Source organism: Rhinichthys klamathensis, unplaced genomic scaffold (assembly GCF_029890125.1).
Source record: "Rhinichthys klamathensis goyatoka isolate OS25496 unplaced genomic scaffold, OSU_Roscu_1.1 h1tg000430l_1, whole genome shotgun sequence".
NCBI lineage: Eukaryota > Metazoa > Chordata > Actinopteri > Cypriniformes > Leuciscidae > Rhinichthys > Rhinichthys klamathensis.
In genome coordinates, this window is record NW_026606926.1 from 1,581,954 (window position 1) to 1,598,070 (window position 16,117).

At 36.8% G+C, this 16,117-nt stretch overlaps 3 protein-coding genes across 3 annotated transcripts; 2 read left to right on the plus strand and 1 right to left on the minus strand.

The window, feature by feature from the left end:
* Positions 1-56: 56 nt before the first annotated feature.
* Positions 57-7,118, plus strand: prdm4 (PR domain containing 4). The gene is made up of 12 exons (XM_056235805.1): positions 57-249; positions 590-640; positions 799-911; positions 1,015-1,203; positions 2,166-2,921; positions 2,995-3,144; positions 4,004-4,122; positions 4,667-4,752; positions 4,872-4,999; positions 5,093-5,506; positions 5,857-6,025; positions 6,340-7,118. Exons 3-12 carry the CDS (start codon positions 800-802, stop codon positions 6,677-6,679), a joined length of 2,463 nt encoding a protein of 820 aa, XP_056091780.1. The 5' UTR covers positions 57-249; positions 590-640; position 799; the 3' UTR covers positions 6,680-7,118.
* A 286-nt stretch (positions 7,119-7,404) lies between these two features.
* Positions 7,405-11,237, plus strand: akr1b1.2 (aldo-keto reductase family 1, member B1 (aldose reductase), tandem duplicate 2). Its single transcript, XM_056235808.1, has 10 exons — positions 7,405-7,501; positions 8,286-8,453; positions 8,567-8,683; positions 8,847-8,924; positions 9,105-9,227; positions 9,660-9,766; positions 9,895-9,976; positions 10,056-10,139; positions 10,220-10,302; positions 10,644-11,237. Exons 1-10 carry the CDS (start codon positions 7,436-7,438, stop codon positions 10,684-10,686), a joined length of 951 nt encoding a protein of 316 aa, XP_056091783.1. The 5' UTR covers positions 7,405-7,435; the 3' UTR covers positions 10,687-11,237.
* Positions 10,881-14,516, minus strand: akr1b1.1 (aldo-keto reductase family 1, member B1 (aldose reductase), tandem duplicate 1). Its single transcript, XM_056235809.1, has 10 exons — positions 14,355-14,516; positions 13,912-14,079; positions 13,458-13,574; positions 13,299-13,376; positions 13,063-13,185; positions 12,850-12,956; positions 12,110-12,191; positions 11,839-11,922; positions 11,609-11,691; positions 10,881-11,516 (listed from the first exon to the last, which is right to left on the minus strand). The coding sequence occupies exons 1-10, from the start codon at positions 14,415-14,417 to the stop codon at positions 11,474-11,476; spliced, it is 948 nt and encodes a 315-aa protein (XP_056091784.1). The 5' UTR covers positions 14,418-14,516; the 3' UTR covers positions 10,881-11,473.
* Positions 14,517-16,117: the final 1,601 nt, after the last annotated feature.

The window sequence follows — 16,117 nt, forward strand, 5'->3', positions numbered from 1 at the left end:
TATATTCTTTATATTGAACCAAAACGTTATGGACATACAGACAGTAAGATAGCTTTTTTTTTAAATTACTTATGTACTTAATTACTTATGTATTTAATTTTGCATTTGGCTTCTTTGACTTGACTGCACTGTCAGGACACATTGAGGGACTCTTGTTTTAAATCATAAACCCGTCTTGTTTGCCTTTAGCCATGTTATTGTTTTTATACCACAAATCTTCCACGGAGGGATTAATATTTGGTCTTTTTAGTAAGTAAATTATTTACTTTTAAATTATATACCTTTCAGTTAACACCTTGCCTTCTGTTATTGCATTTATCTAGGCTAACGTTAGTTAACTGGCTAGCTTAGCCTCAAACACTGGCTACATTTTTGGCTCTTCCTTGTCGATGTCTGATAAAATAAAATACATATTTCTTGAAATATTATGTAGGTCTTTGTATTTATTAGCGTATTGAGTAAATGTATAGCCAGAAAGACTATGAAATTAGTCTTAAACCTTCAATGAGGCTTATGATAAGAGTGTTGTGATCCACAACTAAATGTTTTAACGTTAATTACTAATAGGACGAATCTTTCCCTTTTCCAGATCCAAGAATGCATCCATCACAACAATGCCTTAAGTGATCTGTGCTGTCAGGTAAACAAACATGTCTGTTTCTGCTCAAGCACTATGGTATATATATATATATATATTGTATTTTAAATGCAATATAAACATTTCTTCTGTTCAGCATATGACATAAACCTATGGTATAGTCATTGTATTTGAAATGCAATGACATTTCTTCTGTTCAGCATGAACGACATGAACCTCAGCCCAGTGGGCATGGACCAGCTCAGTGTGCCCGTGAGTGCAAGTCACCTCGGCCTCCCCACATCCCCAACCCACAATCCCATCACTTCTCAAGGTCAGAATGGCTCTTAGATGTGTATACATTGGCATGACATTTGTTTGGTACAGTGTGGGAAGTCGGGTGTTTGGAGAAGTAACACTATCTGGTTTTATTTCAGGCATGCCAGTCGCAATACCCAGCTTGGGTCCATCACTTGGGCCTCTTCCTTCTGCACTGTCCCTGATGTTACCCATGGGTCCTTTAGGGGACAGAGGTGTTATGTGTGGCCTTCCAGAGAGAAATTATACATTACCACCTCCTCCATACCCACACCTGGAGAGCAGCTACTTCAGACATATCCTTCCCGGTAATGTTACAGAAAACCTGTTAAGATACACTTTAAACCAAGGGCTGACAATCTTTCCAGACCTAGGGATAAAAATATTATAAAAAAAATAAAAAAATCTACATTATGAGCTAGTATTTTTTTTTTAATGAACCAACATATCTTTACAAACTTTGCAAGGATCCTGGATTCGTTGTGCCACTTTATTGTCAAACAGAGAGAGAGAGAGAGAGAGAGAGAGAGAGAGAGAGAGAGAGAGAGAGAGAGAGAGAGAGAGAGAGAGAGAGAGAGAGAGAGAGAGAGAGAGAGAGAGAGAGAGAGAGAGAGAGAGAGAGAGAGAGAGAGAGAGAGAGAGAGAGAGATTTATGTTTGTTGAATCATTTAAATATAAAAAAAACAGTAATAGACTATACATTTTAAAATGTGCTTAATTTGCTCTATATCTTTATTTAAAATGTGTGTGTTTGTGTGTATGTCATATATAACATATATTACTTCGGCCAAAATACATTTTGAAATAAGGTTTAGAGTAAATTTATTTTTATCATTTATGTTGGCAGAAATACATTTTAATTGGATATAATATTTGCCAACAATACATTTTATATAAAGCTATTGAGCAAATTAATCATATTTAAAATACATTTTTAAATCATGAAAAGTAAAGCTTTAGATAATAATTAATCTAATTTGAAATACATTTTTATTAATTCTATATTTTAAAATGCATTTTATAAATGCTTAATTTGCTCTAAAGTTTTATTTAAAATGTATTGTTGGCAGAGATATATCCTATAAATATTTTATTTCTGCAAAAATACATTTAAAAAAGCAAAACAAGCACATTTAAAGTTCATAAAATTCATATCACTGACCCTGTGCAGTACCTTCATGGAACCCCAGGGGGCGTTAAAACTTTAATATCTGTGTTAGTACACCAATGAATCAAATGTATGAAATTTGGCCTTTTCTCATCTCTTTAGGTATTCTGTCATATTTGGCAGATCGTCCCCCTCCCCAATACATTCATCCCAGCAGCCTTAACATGGATGGGACTCTTTCCGTATCCAACAACAACCCCTCTGGCTTAGACCCGTACAGCGGCCCTGGTGGCCCTCTAGAACAAGGCCTGGTGACCTTAGACATACGGCAGGTGGGAGGCCAGGCTGATCTCCATCAGGGAGGCTCTCACGAAGTGCAGCTAGATGCCACTGGACTAACCATGGAGTCACGTGTCAGTAGTCCGATGTCTCCTGATGGAATGGAAGAGGACTTGGCCACCATGGAAGGTGTTGTGGGGGCAGACACCCAGCAGCAGCTGGGTTCCAGACCTCAGCGTCATGAGGGTTTGACAGGTGTGGATTCTTCAGGAGGTGTTATGCCCCTGCATGGAGCAGGGCTGGAGCTGATGGAACAGGAGCACATGGGCGGTCGAGTAGGAACCAGAACTGCAGGAGGAGGTGGTCCAGGGACGCTGGGTGAAGCCTTGCACTCCACTGGAGAACTGAACTCTGGGGTGGTTAGTGTGGTGCTCACGGGGGCCATGGTGCCACAGACTCAACTAGACACGGTATCTCTACACGGACCTTCAGGTATGGGACTCGAGCCTGTCAACGTGTCACCCATCACTGCAGAAGTATCTCTTGGGCCAGACAACAGCCTGGTGCTGGTGAACTCTACCTTACAACTAGAAGACTCAACATCTAATAAGGAAAACATGGCCACTGCATTCAACATATGTAAGTTTTACTTGGTGATTTTGAATTATGCAATGTGTTTCGTTCCAATTTCATGCGTTTTATTTTCATTTAGGGTGCACTTTATGTGAGCAGTCATATCCTTCGGACTGCCCTGAGCACGGACCAGTCACATTCATCCCAGACACACCCATTCAGAGCAGAGCCCGTCTCTCTCTGCCCCGCCCCTTGTGCCTCCGCATTTCTGTTGCTGATGAACCTATTGGTAAGTGAAGTTTTGCTTTTTTTTAAATTCAGTCCTCCTTAAACACTGGAACTGTTAATCTGGTTGAGTCTGCATATATTAAGACTTCTGAACTATCCGACAGAAACTGATGCTTTGTGTACAATTATCAAAATACAATTATTAAATAAATAAATAATCACTTAAATCAGCCAATAATCTACATGGTACCAATAAATGATGCACCTAGTTGTATAGCATCTTATTGCTGGTAAAAGTTAGTCAAAAACAGTTTACTACTACATACCTGTCAACACTCCCGTTTCCCCGGGAGTCTCCCGTATTTCACACCCATCTCCCGCCCCCCCCCTCCCGTTTAGTTTTTAATCCCGTGAAACTCCCGTTATTTGTATGGCCCAAACGTCGTTATATGATCACATCAATATATAATTCCAAGGTTGTCCAGTTGCCAGATCTTGTAGTATGAAACCCATCCTACTCGTGCAAAAAATGTGATTAATCTAGTTAATTTTTTCCAACCGATAAAAATACATAAAAAAAAACACGAATAAGTCTTATTCATGTTTATTTTTAGTGAATATTATGTATTTATTTATGTTAATATCTGCGCAATTAATTGTGTATTTAGCCTGCCTCTGCCATCCAGCACCCCCCATAATCCCCCCCAACCCATCCATCTCCCCCTCCCTCAGGTCTCCTGTATTTTGGTACCCAAATGTTGACAGGTATGGCTTACTACTTTCCATTTTTTTGAAGATGTTTGGGTGAGTGACATTATCAGTTAGCTTGTTAAATGTAGTTATTGGGAAGTGAAGTCCATTTGCTTTTGAAAACTGAAGATTTTATTTGCATTGCTAAAGGCATTTTTTGTTTTCTGCAGGGGTGTTTGCTAGAGAGACTATACCCTCCAGGACCTGCTTTGGGCCGATGGTTGGACAGCACTGTAGCAGTGTAGAACTTACAGACTGGTCTGACAAGGACACCCCTCAAATATGGAAGGTCCTTGCCACATTTCTAAATATATGTGAATTAAAATGGCTAAACATTTTTACTTCTTTAATTTTTACTTATACAAGTTTGGGGTTAGTACGTTTATTTAATTTTTTTATAAAGAACTTAATACTTTTATTTAGCTATTAAATTAAATTGATCAAAAGTGACACTAAAGTGTAAAGACATTTATAATACAAAATAATTCTATTTCAAAACATATTATTAATCAAAGAATCCTTAATGTTCCACAAAAATACTAAGCAGCACAACTGTTTTCAACATTGATAATAGTATAGAAATGTCTTGAACACCAAATCAGCATATTAGAATGATTCGTGGAAATGGAAATTGTTGTATCATTTAAATGGAAACATATTTCACAATATTACTGTTGTTACTGTATTTTGGTCAAAAAATTGCAACCTTGGTGAGCATAAGAGATTTTTGCATGGTAGCTAAACCGCCTCATCTACGTATTTTATTCACTATTATACTGACATCATGTTGTAATCCCAAGAATGGCTTTAACAGTGTCTTTAATCTAATGTAGATGTTCCATAACGATATCCAAGAGTTCTGTATTGTGACGACAGATGAGCATGAATGCAACTGGATGATGTTTGTACGGAAAGCAAGGTAACCACCTCACTTTATCCTTAAAAAACTTTTCCCCATATCACTTAAATCAGGAAGCTCTATATTGAAAATCATGCATGGTATGAAAACAATCAGGTAGTTGCGATCTCTATTTGCAGGACTACAGAGGAACAGAATCTCGTCGCATATATTGACAACGGGAAGCTTTATTTCTGCACATCCAGAGAGATTCTGCCAGATCAGGAGCTGCTGTTTTATTTTAGCAGGGACTATAGCAGACAACTAGGTGGGACTTCCTCCAGCGTGTCCTAACCAGGAAGATAACTATACCATATATATTCATATATGATCTTTTCAATGCTGCTATGTATCTTTTCAGGTGTACCCAGAGTGCCAGAGGGCCAGATATGTCATTGTGGAAAAGAGTGTGCCTCTTTCACAGAGTTTAAATCTCACCTCAGCAGCCATGCCCAGAGCCATAGCCCCACCCAGGACCATCACACTACACACAGCCAATCCCAGTCGCAGGAGAAGGTGATCAATGAGCCGTCCCGGTCCGCTTCCTCCCCACAATGGCAGTGCCACTCAGACGTGAATGAACATTCCAGCAGCAACGGGCACGGTCGCGAGAGGAAGTTTAAATGTAGCATGTGCACACGAGCGTTCACTACGTCCACTAAGCTAAACGTGCATTTCATGGGCCACATGGGCATGAGACCACACAAGTGCAGCTACTGCAGCAAAGCCTTCAGTGATCCCAGCAATCTCAGAAAACACCTGAGAATCCACACAGGTACATGTGCATGTCTAGATGTTTACATATGAAAATTGCATTTGAAATGGTTATAATTCGTTTTTAAGTCAATATGAAATAAAAATGGATCTTACCTTTTGAAGTTCCTTTTTTTTATTCAATCCAAAGGGGAAAAAAGGAAAAAATCAAACTGTAATAACAAGCTATATCAATATAATAACTAGGTAATAATAATTTTTGAATGTCAGTTCATGATGTTTTTAAATTAACTTTTGAAATGAACTTCAAGTAGAGAACCACTGTTAGCTTGTTTTTAATTAGCTAAAGAAATACTCTGTCATCATTACTGTTGTGCTCATAATATATATATATTTTTTTTTTTTCTGCAGGTCAGAAGAACTTCAGGTGTACAGTATGTGGGAAGTCTTTTACTCAGAAAGCGCATGTGGAATCTCATATGGTTATACACACTGGTGCCAAGAACATTAAATGTGACCATTGTGACAAGATGTTTGTGCGGAAACAAGATCTCAAACAGCACATGTATTCACATTCACTGTAAGGCTGTATTTCATATTTTATTTTAAATATATATTATAAATATAATTCTAAATAATTATTATATTATATAAATAACATATAATATATAATAATAGAAAATATAATTAATATAAATATTACAGTAACTATTAGTGCATTTCATGATCCAATCAAATCCTGATGAATAAACTCAAGTCCTACATTATTTTTCTTGTTGAATAATGACCTTTCATATGTGACAGTATGGATATGAAATAGGTTGAGAATGCTGTTTCATGTTGACTTTAACTTCAACCTTGCTTTTTTCTTTGCTTATCTTTTCTCTATTTCAGAGACCGCCAGATAACCTGTCCAAAGTGTGACAAACAGTTCTTGAAGACCGACCATCTCAAAAAACACTTAAACTCTCACGATGGGAAACGGGACTTCATCTGTGAAAAGTGCAACAAGGGCTTTCTTACTAAATACCACCTCACACGCCACCTCAAAATCTGCAAGGGTCCTAAGATCGGTCGAGGCGCGGCGCAGGGTGAGGATGGGGAGGAGGAGGAAGATGATGAGGAAGATGAGGAGGAGGAGGAAGAGAGGGAAGTTGAAGGACAGATCAATCCAGCCAATGAGGAGGAGTGTGGATTAGGCATGGGAGGATATACTTCTGAAAAAACAATGTAACTTTACTCTTAACAAACCAAGCCTTGTCTAGCCTGTTTGTCCTTTTTTGTGTATTCTTGTTCTGCCCAGCAGCCTTTTATTCCTGGTGCCAAAATGTATCCCTATGTCACCTGGCCAATAGAAATGCAATTAGATTTAAATTAGAAAAATAATGCGTTACTTGTTTTCAAGTCAACTGTCACAGTTAAATTGATAAATCTCTTGTCTAAAAATGAACAAAAGACATTGCCTTTTTGAAATAAGTTTTTTTTTTTTTTTTTTTTTGCATAAAATATTTGTTTACAGTGCACATTTGTTTTTTTTTGTTCAACGTGTTTGTTCAGTTAACTTGTTCACAGCAGCCATGCCTTTTCTATATTCTGTATTTATATTGTAAATAAACTAATATTACATTTTCCATGCAAACATTGTCATTAATGAAAATAATATGCATTATAAATTATTGTTTCTAAATGGATAATTATTATATATTAGTCTATAATGCAAATGAAAAGAGGATTTTTTCATAACAGGGTTATATTTTATTTCTTTTTTACAGTCTATGGGTTTTATTGGTAAATGTTCAGTGACGTAAGCCTACGTCGCTCCCTCAACCATCCCTCAACACACGTTAAGACTGGAGCAATCGAAAAAAGAAAGAAAGACCGGAGCAATCGATCCAAAACTGCACCCGTGTTGTGAAACCCTTCACCCCATTTTCTTCACAGGTTTGGAATTGTTCTGTTGAAACAGCTCGTGGTTAATCTATCTTTCACCATGGCAACGTCTGTGAAGCTGAATACCGAGGCAGATATGCCCATAGTCGGGCTGGGCACGTGGAAGGTAACGTTACGGTGTGGTTCATTTTATGAAAGATCGTGTTAACTTACATTACATAAGTGCATTAATTTAGCTGGCACGTGGAATTCATGACCAAAAAGTTTTTAAAATGCATGCAAAAGTTAAAATAAAAAGACACATTAATAGAATTTACACGAGGCTGCAAAAGTCCGAAATGAATCGTCAAATGTTGCGTAATTCAGAGGAAAGAAGTTGCTTTGGCGGTTATGAACAGGTGAACGTTTGCTGTTTTACGATTTAAAATTAGGGGCAATAAACTATGAGCAAGTTCGAAATATGAATGTTTGTGTCTAGAGAAAGTAGTTTGATCATAGTGACTAAGCAAGTCACCGATATCAGTCCAGTGCGTGTCTTTTAACTGATAACATTCAGTAATCAGTAAGTCTTTTGTTTGGTAAGTTAACGTTAGATAAGAAGAGATTTTGTGAGGAGAATTTATATTAAATTGACTAAAGATATCTGACATATGTAGAATCATGTTGGAACCCACTATACTACACAATCAGCAGGTTTAGTCTTAGTGCACTGCTTTTTCTTTTGTTTTTAATTTCCTTCCTCTTTCTTGTAATTTCCTTTTCGCTTCTCTTCCTATGATTTTCTGTACGTTTTTCTGCCCGTTACTTTCCCTTATTTTCCATTCACTTTCTTTCCCATTTTTCCTTTCCTTTCTCCCATCCATTAAAATTTTTCCCCTCTCCTTTCCATACCTTTCCTTTCTTTTTTGGTGTTTAAATTTGTTGTCTAAATTCTGTTGTATTCCCTCCAGTCTCCTCCAGGTAAAGTTGCAGAGGCTGTGAAGGCAGCCATCACTGCGGGTTACAGACACATTGATGGAGCCGCAGTGTACAATAATGAAACGGAGGTCGGAGAGGGAATTCAGGCCATGATAAAAGATGGTGTGGTAAAAAGAGAAGAACTGTTTGTGGTCAGCAAGGTATGTCAAGCTGCAGCATTTACCTCAAGAATGTGATTGACAAATGGAAGGTTACTGATGATTTAGTAGGTTTATGATGAAGTGAATACACTGCATGTAATTTTGATTCACAGCTTTGGTGCACCTTTCACGAGAAGGCCTTAGTAAAGGGAGCTTGCCAGAAGACTTTAAGTGACCTAAAACTGGACTACCTGGATCTTTACCTGGTTCACTGGCCAATGGGCTTTAAGGTGATTTATTAGAATTTTTTGAGAAAGTCAGAATGAAACTCCTTCTCTAAAGTCCTGTCTGTCACTCATTCATGTCTAGCATTCAGTGTTAATCTCTCCACAATAAAAGCTTAGATCTCACTGTAACACCATTCAGAAATGCATTGTCATCATTACTTTTCAGTCTGGGCCAGATCAGTTTCCATTGGACAGTGAAGGGTTAACCATCGGTGATGACACCAATTTCTTGGACACCTGGGAGGTAAGAAGACTTTAAAAAGATTTTAAAGTTACCTTTCACATTCATTTGTACGAATGAATCTGTTTTACATTTACTGCATTATTATAAGAACTGCTTTACATTGTAATGCCAGTGTATAAAGGCTAATCTTTTTAGCTCTATTTAATTAATTATAGTTATGGCGTGATATTTGTGCTGTAGGCCATGGAGGAGTTAGTGGATGCTGGGTTGGTCAAGGCCATTGGCATCTCCAACTTTAATCGAGAACAGATCGAAGCCATCCTGAATAAACCAGGACTCAAGTACAAGCCTGCCAACAATCAGGTTGGTACCGGTACTCTTTAAAGGGCGTCAGTGTGGTTTAATTCGACAATTACAGATGGACCAAGAAAGGTCAACATTTATCCAGAGATCAGCCTTTCGCCTCCAGCAGCTTTGTAATGCAATTACTCCTTTAATTTCCTGCTACTTGTCCAGAACAGGCACAGTTATTTGTCTGGATATAGTCTTAAAATATCATTAGGACACTGCTTGCTTTGTGGTTGGCAGGCATAATGATTATTTTGGGGCAGGAAAACAAGAATAACTTTTTGTATCAATAATATGATATTGAACTTTTAATATGTATTTTACTAATTTAAATGTTAACACATAGTTAAAGACACCTAATCTAGTGGGACCAAAAATCATACTGATCCCAAAGTATTTTTGTATAAATATAAACAGAATTTTATGTTTATATTTTTCCCTCTTCAGGTTGAGTGCCATCCATATCTGACTCAGGAGAAGCTGATTAGCTTCTGTCAGTCCAAAGGCATCACAGTCACTGCTTACAGTCCTCTAGGTTCTCCAGACAGACCTTGGTAGGCAGCCGTTCCCACATGTTGATGCTTTGCTGCATGTGAGATTTATTTGCTGCAAAGGTTTAAGTTGCAGTTGGTGACTTTCTAATTTGTTAAATGAATAACACTGGACTTTGTCTCAAACTTAGGGCTAAACCTGAAGATCCCTCACTGCTTGATGACCCAAACATTAAGGCCATTGCAGAGAAGCACAAAAAGACAACCGCCCAGGTAAGGAGACTGTCATCTTAGTTACGTCATAGCTTGTTATTGATTCATATAATAATGTCAATTTTACATCAATGTACAGGTCCTCATCCGCTTCCAGATTCAGAGGAATGTCATCGTCATCCCCAAGTCTATCACACCTCAGCGTATTCAAGAGAACTTTCAAGTAAGTTCATCATCAGAGGTCATTAAGGTCATGGAATCACAGTGCTCCTTGTATTTTAATATTTTTGTCTATATTCACAGGTTTTTGATTTTGAATTGAGTGAGGATGATATGAAGACCGTTATGGGCTTCAACAAGAACTTCAGGGCTTGTCCAATGCATTGGTGAGTATGTTTCACAGGGTTCCCAAGATCATGGTCAACCGGGAAATATCAGGAAATTGTGCTATGGAAGTCACAGAAATGTAGTCAATATAAATTATTCTATTTATGGTCGGTTCTGAAATGTGTGATAAACTAGAAATTGTTGTTAGGGAGTTCAATCTCTGTAAAATTATTTTAAAAATCAGTATCTAGTAAAAGGGATGGGAACCCTGGTTTTACTCTATATGAAAAGGAAAGAAAAACTTAGTTTTATTATTATACTTTTTAATTATATAATAATAATCTTTTATTATAATCAATAATTAAACTTAATGTGATTCTCTCTACATCTGTCAACGCAGGGGTGTAAAGCACAAAGACTACCCGTTTAACGCTGAGTATTAAAAGAAGACATCTCAAAACGTGCTGTTTGATGAAAATAAGTTCCTCTGTTCCAGAGAATGCTGTTTTGTCATTGATCAGTGTGAAAATGCTCTTCATTTTGCATTACGAAACTTGTTACTGAGAAATTTCCTTACAGGTCATCCTTGATTTGATTTACAGGTTAGCTTCTAATGAATGTTTTTTTGTTGTTGTTGTTTTACCATAGACATGGAGGTTAAATTTGTTAATGCATTGACAATTTTAAGCTGTTATTACTTTAGTGTACACATGGAAATGTAAAAAGGTTCATGACAAAACAACCCAATTAATCATAATTAAATCTTTGAAAAACATATGCACTAGTAACTTTTTTTATTTGAACAATGTCACACATTTTGCACAATTGGGCAGATAACAAGAGAAAGTATTGGTCCTGAGAATATTTTTTTTTTATATGCACACTCCTTGTTTTCAAAATGACAACAAAGCACTTCCAGTTTGTAAGAGCAGCTTTGTTTACAATATATTGATGTATGCTTTGAAAGCCCAAATAAAGCTCTTCGTCAAACAGCTCTCTGGCTTATGTTTTTAAATGTGAAGAATATCTTTCTCATGTCTTAAACAACTCGCTTGACCTTTACATTTAACCACATTTAGTCCCTTAAATGGCTTTATTACACTTGAATAAATGCTGATAATGTGGGTTTGCTCATAACATACTTCATTCATATACTTAATTTATCCCCAATGGGAAATGCAGGAGTCATATTTAAAATCAGTTAATATGCAAACAGCATTTACTAAAGCTTTAGAATTCTGCATTCAGTGGATAATCCTTATGCTTGGAAGCCCTGCAATAAAATGGTAAAGGAGGATTTTAGTTAACTTAATACTACACAAACGGATACAAAGTCCACTGCAAACGTTCATAATGATGACTCACCATTCCAGCATAAAAGCCCTCCAGTTTCTGTTAAAACTCAGTATAGTGTTCATCTCCTCTTTACTCAGCTCAAAATCAAAGACCTGCAGGAATAAAAGAAGTAAATCTTGATTATGCTTAACCATCATACACTTCAACCATCATAACTGATCCGGTTATTCTTGTATTTCAGTACTGGTGCAACATGTAGGACACATGCAAAGTACATGGTTTAATTAAAATGAGAGTACCTTGAAATTCTCTTTGATTCTGTGGGGGTTTACAGATTTGGGAATGACCACAACATTCCTCTGCATGTGGAACCGGATTAGAACCTAGAAAAAAAGTTCCCTGTTTAGTCTTATGATGGAGGAATGCATTTGTAAAAGTGTGTAATGCTAATGTTTTAAGGGTCGTCTTACATTCAGCTGACAAGTTGTACTTGAACATGTACTTCTTCTAGGTTGATTTATACATAACATGAATTAACATGAATTAAAAAACATGCAAGTTTACACCTACCTGTGCTGTGGTTTTACCATGCTTATCTGCAATGGCCTTGATCTTTGAGTCCTCCAGTAGTGATGGTTCATCTGCCTTTGCCCTAAAGAAAGTCAAATCTGTTGTAATGTAAGGCCAATACCATATTTTATATAGATAGATAAATATATAGTGTTAGTAAAAGTTACTTCTAAAAGCAATGCGTTATAATATTGCATTACTCTAAAAAGAAACTAAATTTTTATGGAAAGTTACTGAAAGCTGTACAAAACATCTCTTAACCTTACGGGTTATGTTACCTACTGTACAACTCTTTGATTTGAATGTTGAAAGTAATGTTTTTTGTTACTTTTGTGCTTTTGTGCACACACGTCTAAGTGACTATGTTATGGAGAAGAGAGAATTTTAATTCAGTAGTTTAAAAAATGTTTAAGCAAATTATTTACATTGAAAAGTAACATGCATTACTAGTAACTCAAATATTAATGTGTAATGTTTATAAAGTAATGCATTACTTGTCATATCAAAAAGTAATTTGATTATCTTAATCCAAGTTACTTGTAATGATACCCCCAACTTTCTCTCTCTCTCTCTCTCTCTCTCTCTCTCTCTCTCTCTCTCTCTCTCTCTCTCTCTCTCTCTCTCTCTCTCTCTCTCTCTCTCTCTCTCTCTCTCTCTCTCCTCTCTCCTCTCTCCTCTCTCTCTCTCTCTCTCTCTCTATATATATATATATATATTAGTTATAGAAAGAAAGTACTTACCATGGTCTGGTTGGAGAACCTAGAGGACTGTAAGCAGTGACTGTGATTCCTTTGGACTGACAGTAGTTAATCAGCTTCTCCTGAGTCAGATATGGATGGCACTCGATCTGGAGGTGAAAAGTAATTTTTGAAAAGATTTTGGCACTTGAACTTGAACAACAAAGTCTTGATCTGTTTTAAATTCTTCAGGATGTATTGCAACCAACCCAATACCTGGTTGTTGGCAGGTTTGTACTTGAGCCCTGGTTTATTCAGGATTTTTTCAATCTGATCCCGGTTGAAGTTGGAGACACCGATGGCCTTGACCAACCCAGCATCCACTAACTCCTCCATTGCCTTTGTGAGAACAATTTAACACTCAAGTAACCAGAAAATTTTCTTTGATCAACTAAATGTGAGCCTGAGTTACAGGAATCTCACATTAATTTTGTTTTTATTCTACTCCTTACCTCCCATGTTTCCAGAAAGTTGCTGTTGTCTGGAATTACATGGCCATCCTTATCACATGGGAAAAGCTCCTTTCCAGGCTGCCAATTTGAATACACAGATCAGCATGAATAAAAATAAATGTAGCATATTGTAAACAATAAGTTCTTGTTTAGTACTACCTTAGTGCCCATGGGAAAGTGCATTAGGTAGAGATCAACGTAGTCCAGTTTGAGGTCACTTAGGGTCTTTTCACAGGCTCCTCTTACCAAGTGTTTCTCATGGTAAGTGCACCACAGCTTCAAAAGATACAGGATTTAGTTTTGCATTTGTTTATGGCCAAAGTCCCTTTCACATGATGTATTTGTTAAGCTGTTTTCTACAAGATTTATTGTTCAATCATGTTCTAACCATGACTTGCATTCAGTAATTATTAATTAGGGCATGACGTAACAGTGCACATTATAACACATGGAACACAACACAACAATACATGTTATATAAATGCACAACTGTGTATGATCTTTGACATGATTCATGCTGTGTGAAATTACAAGGCACATGACTGGCCTTATGAGACCATGTTTCCTGTCATGTGCCTCTGAGACAAATCTTTACATTAAAATGTGTTACTACCTTGCTAACAATGAAAAGGTCCTCTCTCTTTACCACTCCTTGGTTAATCATGGTATGTACACCGTCTCCAACTTCATTCTCATTTTCATAGACAAGGGCCCCATCAATGTGATGGTAGCCGGCCAGAATGGCTGCCTTCACAGCCTCTGTTACCTCACCTGGAGCAGACTGGAGCAGGTTTCAGAATTTTAATATTAAATCTTATCTTAGTGGACTTTGCAATTATTATCAAATCTCTAAAATTGAAAAAAAAAAGATCAAATTGAAAAGAAAAGCATTATTATTCATAAAAGAATGGTTTAAAATAAAAGGATAAACCTCTAGTGTTTAATTGGCAAACAACAATAAAAGCAACGGCAGAAAAACAAATATTTACCATAATTAATATCATACAGAATCAAATTGTACAGTACAAAAAAAAAAGAAAAAACGTAAATACTCACCCTCCATGTTCCCAGTCCAACAATGGGCATTTTAGCTCCATTATTGAGAGTTACAAATGTCATGGTGAATTTTACTATAGAGCACTTATCAGATATAAAATAAAGCACTTGTTAGTCTGCACTCTGCACACTGTCGCAGCTTTCTCACTCAGTCTGCAGCAGCCTGTTCTTTTGAAACTTGCTTATTACATGGGCTTGTACGTGAATTTGATTGGTCAGGTCTGGAAACGCCCCATTTAGGGCGGTGCAGTTCCTCAATCCTAACATCATTCCATTTCCAACATAGAGCAGACTTGCTTGTAGTTCAGGGAGATTTTTTAAAGAAAATTAAAAGTAAAAAATAACTTAAAGAAAAAAATCAAAACAGTTTTGAGATTTTTTTTGATTTTTAAAACATGTGAATGGCATGATATATCATATAATAATGATTGTTATTCTGTACAGTATAACATATTTATTTATTTATTTATACAGTTTTGAAATTGTTTATGATTTTTAAAACATGAATGACATGATATACAGTATAACTGTGATTATTTTGTATAGTATAACACTTTATTTATTTATTTATTTATTTATTATTTTATTTTATTTATTTAGGCCGGTTTGAGATTGTAATTTTGTACCATTTTTTATTTTTTTATTTTTAAGCTTTAAATTTGGAACTGTATTTTCGGTTGTTACCAGAGCTGTTTTCACATGTGTCAACCCTGAAATCCAAAAACAGTGACTAATGTAATTATGCGTGGTAAATCAACCAATCCTGTACAACAAAAGTGAGCTATATAACATGCAACTCATGAGATGTGCAGTGCACTTCTTTTCTTCAATGATGGTTGAAGTTAAATTACTACATCATGAATACTGGATTCCCCAAACAAGAAGAGCACTTGGGTGAGAGTTCATAACAGATATTCTGCAAGTGTTAAAATCTAATTTTCTAATTTTCTCTACAGATGTTTGAATTAAATCTTTAGATTCGAAGATAACGAACAATTGTTTGTTATAATATTTAGACTGAAAGATCAACCAAACCCAGTCTTAAAAGGACTTTGTTCCGGACAGAATTCCTGTCCCTCTCTCCGCCCTGCGCCTCTTGGTTCCTCCTATACGCCCCATTTCTGCTTTTATGTGGAGAACTGTGCAGCAAAAGGATGTGATGCAGTATGGGATGCCGATGCTGGCAGATTTTGTTACATTGGTGTCAGAAGCTAGCCTGGTAATACCAAACTCTGCTACTTGCGCTTGTCTGAAGTATAAAATCATTGGTTAGCCGTAAGCCAATCACATAACGCAATCACCTCTCTCTCCAACTTAAACATCACCTCCATTCAAGATGTTTAACAATACAATCTTAAACTCGGCGCTTAGTGTCTACGTCACGGCTCTCAGCCCGCCCTCTGTTCATTGATTGGCCGGCTGTTTTCAGGCCGGAGGGAAACTGAGAGATAGGTCACTATCTCAGACTGAGTACAGAAGTGAACTGAAATTGAGCGGAAGTACGAAGTCTGACGAAGTCAGGCTAGTCAGAAGCAGTCCTAGAATTGATTAGTCTTAGACATGGAGACAAATTCCTAAAGTCACTGCTTAAGGAACACAAGAACCTTGGACATCTAGATACCAAGAATTTGATCATGTCTGTTATATAGTATTTATAATGGTTGTCTTCCATAGTGTGATAACCTCCAATGCATTTTTTTTTTCAGTCTCTTGTCAGTCCATGAGTGCAGGAAATTGCATCCTGTTCAACTCTAAAGCGGGTG

Coding starts and splice junctions, on each gene's coding strand:
- akr1b1.1 (XM_056235809.1), bottom strand. CDS start 14,417: ATGACATTTGTAACTCTCAATAATGGAGCTAAAATGCCCATTGTTGGA. Junction 13,377..13,457: donor ACTTTCCCATGGGCACTAAG/GTAGTACTAAAC, acceptor TCAAATTGGCAG/CCTGGAAAGGAGCTTTTCCC. Junction 12,192..12,849: donor GGTTCTCCAACCAGACCATG/GTAAGTACTTTC, acceptor GACTTTCTTTAG/GGCAAAGGCAGATGAACCAT.
- prdm4 (XM_056235805.1), top strand. CDS start 800: ATGAACGACATGAACCTCAGCCCAGTGGGCATGGACCAGCTCAGTGTG. Junction 5,000..5,092: donor GGACTATAGCAGACAACTAG/GTGGGACTTCCT, acceptor GTATCTTTTCAG/GTGTACCCAGAGTGCCAGAG. Junction 6,026..6,339: donor CACATGTATTCACATTCACT/GTAAGGCTGTAT, acceptor TCTCTATTTCAG/AGACCGCCAGATAACCTGTC.
- akr1b1.2 (XM_056235808.1), top strand. CDS start 7,436: ATGGCAACGTCTGTGAAGCTGAATACCGAGGCAGATATGCCCATAGTC. Junction 8,454..8,566: donor AACTGTTTGTGGTCAGCAAG/GTATGTCAAGCT, acceptor TTTGATTCACAG/CTTTGGTGCACCTTTCACGA. Junction 9,977..10,055: donor ACAAAAAGACAACCGCCCAG/GTAAGGAGACTG, acceptor ATCAATGTACAG/GTCCTCATCCGCTTCCAGAT.